Source organism: Denticeps clupeoides, chromosome 19 (assembly GCF_900700375.1).
Source record: "Denticeps clupeoides chromosome 19, fDenClu1.1, whole genome shotgun sequence".
Taxonomy (NCBI): domain Eukaryota; kingdom Metazoa; phylum Chordata; class Actinopteri; order Clupeiformes; family Denticipitidae; genus Denticeps; species Denticeps clupeoides.
The window spans coordinates 16,814,958-16,824,269 of NC_041725.1; the positions used below are offsets into that span (position 1 = coordinate 16,814,958).

Here is a 9,312-nt window from a genome sequence, read left to right on the forward strand (position 1 = left end):
GCTTCAACAGGCTCTTAATGAACGCGAACCCTGCAAATAAACTGCACAAATAAACTGTACTGCAAATAAAGAAGCAGACAAACTGATCGAGTTTAAACTGATCGAGTTTTATGTTGTTCAGAATGTAACCATATGGGAGCTTTTATATTTATATAACATATATGTATTAGATTTTTATATTTGTAACAAGTGTGCTCAATAAAGAGGACTTTGCCAATCTAGAAGCTACTGCTGCCACCACCTTTTTAATGTGGTGATGCTGGGAAGGTCCAGCCGAATGAAAAGCGCTTTATTAAGAGCTTTATTTAAAGCTTCCACAGGCCTGTGCATGCCCTGGAACACCAGCTATGCCTGTACAAAGGGCGGATTTATGGCCCCCTGTGTTGACATATGATGATGACCTTCTGTTCTTCCGCACCACAGCAGTTCTCAGGCTTCTCGCCATGATGAGGTACGAGCTGCTCGGCTCCTCTGTTCTAGACTGGTTCAGCGCGACCAACGTGCTGCTGTTTGTCGTTGTTTTTGCACTTTGTTTCGACTTTATCAAACATAGGAAACCGAAGAACTTCCCTCCCGGACCACCGTGGTCTTTGCCGTTCGTGGGGGATTTTCTTCGTATAAATTTCACCAGAATGCACCTGGACCTGTACGAGGTAGGAGAGCGTGTTTAGGAGCACCTAGTTATCTGTTTAAACCATGTTCAACTGCATTTAACCAACCATTCTTCACACCCAGTCCATGAGACGGGACTTTACTCTTTTACTAAATTTAAACATTAAACCTACAAACCCTGTATAAATCGTAACAATGATGCACATCCCTGTTAAAAATGTGTATAAGATGACTGCATAAGTAAGAAAAGTGATTTTATTAATTTTTATCAACTTATCGTAACACCAGCTGTTCTCTGTTGTTTGTGTCAAACCTTTCTGTCACTTTGTTTGTTCTTGCAGTTTGCAAAGAAATATGGAAATATTTTCAGTATGAACATTTTTGGACCACGGGCCGTTTTTCTGAATGGCACCAAAATGCTGAAGGAAGCATTTGTTCAAAACGGGGAAAATTTTGCTGACCGACCGCACTTTCCCATCTTCGAAGATGCTATAGGCGACAACGGTAATGTATTTTCCCAACAGCTGCAGATATAGCATTTGATGACAGTAGGCCAACTTGTCTTCACATATTTAGGTGTGGTTGCATCTAACGGCTACGCCTGGAAGCAGCAGAGGCGCTTCGCTCTTTATACTCTGAAAAATTTTGGACTGGGCAAGAAGAGCCTGGAGCCGTCCATCCAGCAGGAATGCAGGTGCCTAAACGAAGCTGTTGGACAAGAGCGAGGTACGTCTGCACCAGAAATCCGCAGGAGAGCCTGCGGGGCTTCTGCACTACTAAGTAAGAAGTGGCTGTGACTTCAGGAAAACCATTTGACCCTCACTGGCTGGTGAACAACGCCGTTTCCAACGTCATCTGTGCTCTGGTGTTCGGCGACCGCTTCGAGTACAGCAATGCTGAGTTCCAGTCTCTGCTGAGACTCCTCAATGAAACAGTTTATTTGGAGGCCAGCATCTCCGTCCAGGTAATCTCCCTGAACTGTTTGTCCTCTTTTAATGAGCTTTTACAAGCTGCTCGGTGATTACAGCAAACTAGGGCTGCTGGGACTAGAGCCACGACCACAGGAATCAGAGAAAAATAATGTAATTATGAATAATGTGGCCACCCCCCATTATTGACGTTATAGAATAATTGCTTAATTGTCTGTTCTCTAAATTGTAATGATGGAAACTGTTACGTTGAGAGCAGGGGCGGTACAAGCTTCTGCTGATAATGCAGAATGCATCCGGGGGGCACTGTTGAAGTACAGAATCATAATAATCTTTAACATTGCAGATATTAAATGATGGTGCTGAGCCCAAAAGGCCGGTCTACAGAGGAGAATGCTGTTCTGTAGTAATAACCGTCATGAACATTCAGAGAATGTTGACTGGTGTCAGAGAACCTGACGTGTGAGAGCCACTCCCTGGGTGGAATTCTTTCTAATATTTGCCCCTTTTAGATCTATAACCTAGTTCCATGGCTGATGAGACATGTTCCTGGCCCACACCTGCAAGTTCTTACCAACTGGAATAAAGTGGTCGAGTTCATAAGAAAGAAAGTTGAGGAACATCGTGAAGACTACGACCCCTCAACTGCCAGGGATTACATCGACTGCTTTCTCGCAGAGATGGAAAAGGTGAAATGAACTATGAAAAAAAAAAATCAAAACAGGACTTGTCCTGTCTTATCTTGGGATGTAAGTCCAGTTTAGGTGTGACATTTTTTAAAGTGATATAACTCTGAAGTGGCAGGACGATCCTGCTGCAGGATTCAACATTAAGAACCTGTGTGTCTGCACCATGGACCTGTTCGTAGCAGGAACCGAGACCACATCCAGCACTCTGTACTGGGGGCTGCTCTACATGATAAACTTCCCTGAGATACAGAGTGAGTGTCTTCCGTCTTGTACGGCCTGGATGAGGGGAACATTTTTAACTCCCAGCCTTTCTTTTTAGAGCAGGTTCAGGAAGAGATTGACCGGGTCGTTGGTTCTTCAAGACAGCCCACAGTTGAAGACAGAGAGAAGATGCCTTACACAAACGCTGTCATCCACGAGACTCAGAGATTTGGAAATATCATCCCTATTAATGTTCCCAGGTTATCTACTAAAGACACCCATGTGGGCGGGTACATCATTCCTAAGGTGGGCCACAGGCCACGTCAACACTGCGTTTGCAGATGTGTGTGTCAGTGTTGTCATCGTCTGTTTGGTGTTTTGTAGGGCACTATGGTCTTTGGATCCCTCACTTCGGTTCTTTTTGATGAGACAGAGTGGGAGACCCCACACTCCTTCAACCCAGCTCACTTCCTGGACGCAGACGGAAAGTTTAGAAGGAGGGAGGCGTTCTTGCCATTTTCCATTGGTATGGAATTTGTAAAAGTGTGTTGCCGACATTTAACACCTTTCAACAGATCTACCAAATGGCCGCAGTTAGATGCAGTGATAGATGGTCACAGATCAGGGGAAGGTCTGAATGAGGGTCTTTTCAGCGTGTTCTTCACTGACCAGGATTTCTCCTCCCCTGAAGGTAAAAGAGTTTGCCTGGGAGAGCAGCTGGCCAGGATGGAGCTGTTCCTCTTCTTCACCTCTCTGCTGCAGCGCTTCTCCTTCTCTCCTCCCGAGGGAGAGGAACCCAGCCTGGAGTTCCGGCTTGGAGCCACACTCTGCCCGAAACCGTACAAACTGTGCGCCGTGCCACGTTAACGGCTGAAATGATCTTTAGACGAGCTGCAGTCCCAGCTGGGTTCAGTACGCCAGGCCTGCTTTTAAACTATGACATCTTGGTGAAGACTTTTCGTACGCCATGCCGTTCATCTCCAACATTCTTAATTCCAAATTTAGTGCAGAAGCTTTTCACATTTTTATTGATGATTTGGGTTGCAATTAAGGACTTAACAAAATCTTTGTTTAAATGTAATATGTAAGTAATATGTAATTTCTATATTAGTTAGTACTGTTTCATTATTTACACATTTTTATGTTAATAATTCACATGACTTTGTGTGGTGTTTACATGCTTCTTTTACTTTTTAATTAAATGGTCATTTTGTTGAAAATTGTATTTAAATATGTGTTCTACCGTACAGCATGTACTGTAAAATACTGGTATATTTTGTAACGCATTATGACAGGGACACGCCTGCTGTTGTTCTGCCAACTTCATGAAATGACACCACGATTGCCACAACATGTGATTTAATATAATTATGATGTGAACAGTGATTCTGTTGTATGTCTGCCACAATAGGGTTTAAAGTGCAAGGTAAATTCACTCAGCGTTCCACACTAAAAAACATTTTATTGCACATAATCACATTCCAGTCCACCCACATTTATGCTTTATTGCTGTATTAATAATTTATTCACAAGTCGTTCTGGTTCAGCTGCTTGTGAAGCTATAAATATATGAAAACATCCCCCCAAATCATCATCTTTAGGAGAGAGAAGGATGTATAAATTCTCGTTTAGAATGTCATCCTGTAACTTCAATCGCTCTCATTTTATTACATCGAGGACCGTCACAAATCTTGTAAATGAATATAAATCCACTTCTGTGCTTTATCTCCGCAATATCATTCTAATCTAAAAACAACCTGAATACAGCTGCAATAAAACTAAAAAAAAAAAGCGATAACGTTAAATCTGCGTCATTAGAGAGAAATACGATGGTTAATGCTGTATAAGTTATCGTAAGACACACTGCATCTCCACGAAGCTTTCCATAGAGAGACGGTAAGCTGGGCTCGAACCTGTGACTTCAGGCCACTAGCAAACCAGCTTCCAGAACGACCGGTTTTTAGTGTACTTCTTTCGCAACGTGGCTTAAAGTGCAAGGTCAGTAGTCCAAAACAGGTGTTCTACCGTTTCCTCCTACTTGTCGAAACGTCCTACCAAGGCAACTGCGCATGCGCACGCCCATAAACGCATGCTGCGTTTTCAAAGTTTATTTGGAATAGTTAAAGGACAAGACGGTGAACACAGCACCAAATACTTGTGTTTCTGAGCTGTCAGAACATACCTGTGGTTTTTGGACAATAAAGTGTCATGATTAATATTTAAACAGGTAAAACACTGGTGGTAGGACAATCTGATGGGCGTTTCTGAGCTATCACAACATATTACTTGTGGTTTGTGGACAGTATCGTAGTATAATTATTATAAACAAGTTGCACGTCGCCTTTGTACAGCAAGCAGGAACAGCCTCTCTGAAAACAAGCTGCGGTAGGAAATTCTGACAAGGTAGGACAATCCGACAGAACACCGCGTTTTATCGCTGCATTTTTTTTGTCCGAGGTGTGTCGGTCTCTGCAGGTCAGATAAACTTTGTCGCAGGTCCCTGTTCGCTGCGAGTCGGGCGACAACTCGGTAACAATGAGGGAGTTATTTCACATTCTCGACGGGTCCGGCGTCACCTACGTGCTGCTGTTCTTCGTTGTGTTCGTGATCTGTTTCGACTGGATCAAGTACAGAAAGCCCAGGGGCTTTCCTCCTGGACCACCGTGGTCTCTGCCTTTAATTGGCGACGGCCATCGCGTCGAATTCTGCCGATTACATCTGCAGTTGCTCAAGGTAGGACGTCGGTGTAGAAGAAGACTAGTGAGCTTCATCTTAAACTGCAAGCACGTGTCACGTTATTTTTAATCCGAATTCTCATAAACTCTTCAAACGTTCGGGATGGGGGGTGGATCAACGGAGGCGCGACTATGCATCATGGAAAGTCCCGATAACGCCACGATGTTTCTCCAGTTTGCAGAAAAATATGGAAATATCTTCAGCATTCGACTCATTGGGCCGCAGGTGGTTGTTCTGAATGGCTACAAGGCTGTGAAAGAGGCTTTTGTTGACCAGGGGGAGAATTTCGCCGATCGGCCAACCTTCCCCATCTCTGCTGATATCGTTGAGGGCAAAAGTGAGGAATTGTCCCCCGAATCCGTGTCGCTCGTTGCCCATCGTGTTCGTTTCCGCTCAGTGTTCCCCTTTTGAAACGTGCACAGGCCTCGGTCTGGTGGAATCCAACGGGTACGTGTGGAAGCAGCAGAGGCGCTTCGCTCTTTTCACGCTGAAGAACTTTGGCCTGGGCAGGAAGAGCCTGGAGCCGTCCATCCAGCAGGAATGCAGGTGCCTAAACGAGGAAATCTGCGATCAGAAGGGTAGGTCAGCGGAACCCGCGGCCATCGTGGCGTTGTGGACCGCCGGTCCCCCGCCTGGGTCCGCCGCTGAACGGAAAAGTGTTCTTTCCGGGTTGCAGGGAAGCCGTTCAACCCCCAGAGGCTCATCCACAACGCCGTCTCCAACATCATCTGCGTTCTGGTGTTCGGCGACCGATTCGAGTACAACAACGGCGAGTTCCAGGCTATGCTGAAGCTGATCAGTGACACGATTAAAATGGAGAATGGTATCTGGGTTCAGGTAATCATCTTACGTTCAGAATCAGAATCGTGTTAATGCAAGCACATTGATTCCGGTAGATGGTGTCTCTCAAGTAGAAGAAAACAACAAAAACAAAACTACGACAATGTGTACGGACGTGTGTAAGTGTTATTTGTACAAGTTGCAGAATATGTTTGAACAATGTGCAGTACAATATAATAGACAATGGAGTACAATATAATAGGCAAACAACTAAATCCTATAAACAGAGTGTACATAAAGTGCAGTGCAATGTTAAGGTGATTCGCAGTGAGACAGTTTCAGCTCTTTAGGAGGGAGATGGCGAGGGAGATGAAGCTGGTCCTGGTCTGCAGGCTTCTATAACGTCTGCCAGAGGGCAGCAGGTCAAACAGTCTGTGTCCAGGGTGTGAGGGATCTGCCCCCCCTGCCCCTTTCCTGGATCTTGAGAGGTACAGGTCCTCTCTGCTGTCCGTACAGTCCGCAGCAGTACTGATCCTGTCCCGTTTAGTGGCCGCTCCGTACCAGGCGGTGATGGAGGAGCACCGGACAGACTCGGTGACCGCAGTGTAGAACTGGATCAGCAGCTCCTGTGGAAGACTGTACTTCCCCGGTCGGTACGCAGACTCATCACCATCCTGAATGAGCCCGATGACGGTGGTGTCGTCTGCAAACTTCAGGAGTTTTACAGGAGTTTTACGTCATACGTTGTTTTTGCTGCAGTTTTTGAATCCTCCGATGATGATACATTTTCATAAGAAAATCTCAACGTGCCGAGGAGTAAATATGTTCTGCTGAAAAGAAAGTCCCGGTTTAAAACTGACTGAGGTTGTTTGTATAAGTTGCTGTATAATGTTCGTTGGGATTTGGTATTTATTTGAACGCTGGTGTTGTTCAGTCTGCGCTCACCTGATGCCAAGAACGGCAGGAAAGCGGCTGGTTCAGACGTCCGTGTGGGCGAGGCCTTAACATAACGCGAAGTAATGTGACAGGGACCGTCCCCCTGGAGACACTCGGGGTTAAGTGTGAGGGCTTCACTGGACGTTTCCCGGCTCAGCCCCACTTTCAGGCCCCTTCTCCTGCGGGGGAACGTCAGTGCAGAGGAGACACGTTTTAACTGGCATCATTCAGACATTTATGTCTTTTTTTTTTCTGCCAGCTATACAACCTCGTCCCGGGGATAATGAGGCATGTGCCCGGCCCACATTTGAAGATGATTTCGAGGTGGAGAAAGGTCACCGGCTTTGTGAGGAATAAAGTTGAAGAGCATCGCGAGGACTACCAACCCTCCTCCCCCAGGGATTACATCGACTGCTTCCTTGATGAGATGGAGAAGGTGAATAGCCGAGGTTGGTCATGGGTAATGTGGGTAAATAATTTATTGGTGTGTGCAGTTACGAACCGTCCTGCCTCTTCAGTGGAAGCATGATGAAGCGGCGGGATTCGACCTGGAAAACCTGGCCATCTGCACTTCGGATCTGTTTATAGCCGGCACCGAAACAACGTCCACCACTTTGTACTGGGGTTTACTCTACATGATCAACTATCCGAAGATACAGAGTGAGTCTCGGCGCTCATTCGTCCTGCGTAGGGCTGTCTGTCTGCTTTGGTGACACGTCTTGCGTGTGCTGTGTAGGAAAGGTGCAGGAAGAGATTGACCGGGTGATTGGGTCCTCGAGGCCGCCCGCCCTTCAAGATCGGGAGAGCATGCCCTACACTAACGCAGTCATCCACGAGACTCAGAGGTGTGGAAACATCCTCCCGCTAAATTTGGGCCGAGTAACCACAAAAGACACCAAGCTACGTGACTACACGATCCCCAAGGTGGGCCGGATGCCGTGGAGAGACGTGTAACAGGTGGGGTTGGGCTCATGAAACACTGTTTCTGCAGGGCACAATGGTGATTGGCAGCCTCACCTCGGTTCTCTTCGATGAGTCTGTGTGGGAGACGCCGCACTCCTTTAACCCGGCTCACTTCCTGGACGGACAGGGCAGCTTCAGGAAGAGAGACGCCTTCCTGCCGTTTTCTGCTGGTATGGCGGTCCCGTGGCTGACGCAAGGCGTCTCTTTTGATTAATGAATGATATGAACTGTCTGTTTTTTTGTTTTTTTTGAAGGAAAGAGAGTTTGTTTGGGTGAGCAGCTGGCCAAGATGGAGCTCTTCCTGTTCTTCACCGCTCTGCTCCAGCGTTTCTCCTTCGCTCCTCCAGAAGGAGTGAAACCCACCCTGGAGTACACTGTTGGGTTTACACACTGCCCTAAGCCGTACGAGCTGTGTGCCATCCCACGTTAGGCGTTCTTCCACCAGCGTCACATAAACGTGAGCTGAACAAGCAGGCTTAGCAAATACATGGAGGCCTAGTGGGTGAGGGACCAGACTCAGAAAAGGTGCCTAGGGTGATGGGATCAATGCAGAGAACACATTTCATTCCATATCGCGATAACAAAACTGTATGTGTTGTTTCAATTTATTGATCACATCATCATAATCATATCTGACCTGTGTGAGGTTTAGACAGTCAAAGGTTTCACACGAAAACCTGTACAATATAGGAATTAATTATTTTGTTAAAACCTGACCTAAAGTGAAGTGATTGTCACATGTGATACACAGCAACACAGCACATGGTGCACACAGTGAAATTTGTCCTCTGCATTTAACCCATCACCCTGAGTGAGCAGTGGGCAGCCATGACCAGCGCCCGGGGAGCAGTGTGTGGGGACGGTGCTTTGCTCAGTGGCACCTCAGTGGCACCTTGGCGGATCGGGATTCGAACCGGCAACCTTCTGATTACGAGGCCGCTTCCTTAACCGCTAGGCCACCACTGCCCCTTTATAAAGTACTCTGCTCTATTGCTGCTATTTCTCAAATAAATAAATGACTATAATATGTGTGTCTTTGGGAAGTGCCTGTGTGAACTGGCCATGAAATGCATTCTGGTTATAATGTAATGATCCCTGACAGTAAAACAGATTAACAGCAACAGTTAAGAGCTAATTTTCAGGCTTGCTAGGTATTCTGTGTCACTGTGATTTTGATGACCTTTAAATTGTGTGATAGAAATTGAGCCCGAACCCGACCAAACACGTGGCCAAGAATTACAGCTCTAGACTGTACTCTAGACTGAAGAGACCACCGCCCCCATGCTGAAGATGATGGGTCCAACCAGCTTTGTTGTGGAAGTGGATGCCTGAGATGTTCTCTCCCAGAAATTAATTGACCTCCTCAAAAAGTTCATGAATTTCCTATATCACCCATTCCTTATCTACACAGACCATAGGAACCTGGAGAGCCTGAGAACTATGAAGACAGTCAACCCAAGGCAAGT

The 9,312-nt window shown here is 46.2% G+C and overlaps 2 protein-coding genes across 2 annotated transcripts; both read left to right on the forward strand.

The window, feature by feature from the left end:
* Positions 1-400: 400 nt before the first annotated feature.
* LOC114769448 (cytochrome P450 2J2-like) lies at positions 401-3,647 on the forward strand. The gene is made up of 9 exons (XM_028962473.1): positions 401-653; positions 954-1,116; positions 1,189-1,338; positions 1,416-1,576; positions 2,054-2,230; positions 2,340-2,481; positions 2,550-2,737; positions 2,816-2,957; positions 3,123-3,647. Exons 1-9 carry the CDS (start codon positions 444-446, stop codon positions 3,296-3,298), a joined length of 1,509 nt encoding a protein of 502 aa, XP_028818306.1. The 5' UTR covers positions 401-443; the 3' UTR covers positions 3,299-3,647.
* A 1,202-nt stretch (positions 3,648-4,849) lies between these two features.
* On the forward strand, positions 4,850-8,645 carry LOC114768834 (cytochrome P450 2J2-like). Its single transcript, XM_028961168.1, has 9 exons — positions 4,850-5,164; positions 5,342-5,504; positions 5,590-5,745; positions 5,844-6,004; positions 7,143-7,319; positions 7,402-7,543; positions 7,620-7,807; positions 7,875-8,016; positions 8,101-8,645. The coding sequence occupies exons 1-9, from the start codon at positions 4,967-4,969 to the stop codon at positions 8,274-8,276; spliced, it is 1,503 nt and encodes a 500-aa protein (XP_028817001.1). The 5' UTR covers positions 4,850-4,966; the 3' UTR covers positions 8,277-8,645.
* Positions 8,646-9,312: the final 667 nt, after the last annotated feature.

Bases quoted from the DNA above. Each gene is read 5' to 3' on its own strand.
- LOC114769448 (XM_028962473.1), top strand. From the start codon at position 444: ATGATGAGGTACGAGCTGCTCGGCTCCTCTGTTCTAGACTGGTTCAGC. The intron at 1,117-1,188 runs GTAATGTATTTT...TCACATATTTAG, and splicing joins AGATGCTATAGGCGACAACG to GTGTGGTTGCATCTAACGGC. The intron at 1,577-2,053 runs GTAATCTCCCTG...TGCCCCTTTTAG, and splicing joins AGGCCAGCATCTCCGTCCAG to ATCTATAACCTAGTTCCATG.
- LOC114768834 (XM_028961168.1), top strand. From the start codon at position 4,967: ATGAGGGAGTTATTTCACATTCTCGACGGGTCCGGCGTCACCTACGTG. The intron at 6,005-7,142 runs GTAATCATCTTA...TTTTTCTGCCAG, and splicing joins AGAATGGTATCTGGGTTCAG to CTATACAACCTCGTCCCGGG. The intron at 8,017-8,100 runs GTATGGCGGTCC...TTTTTTTTGAAG, and splicing joins CTTCCTGCCGTTTTCTGCTG to GAAAGAGAGTTTGTTTGGGT.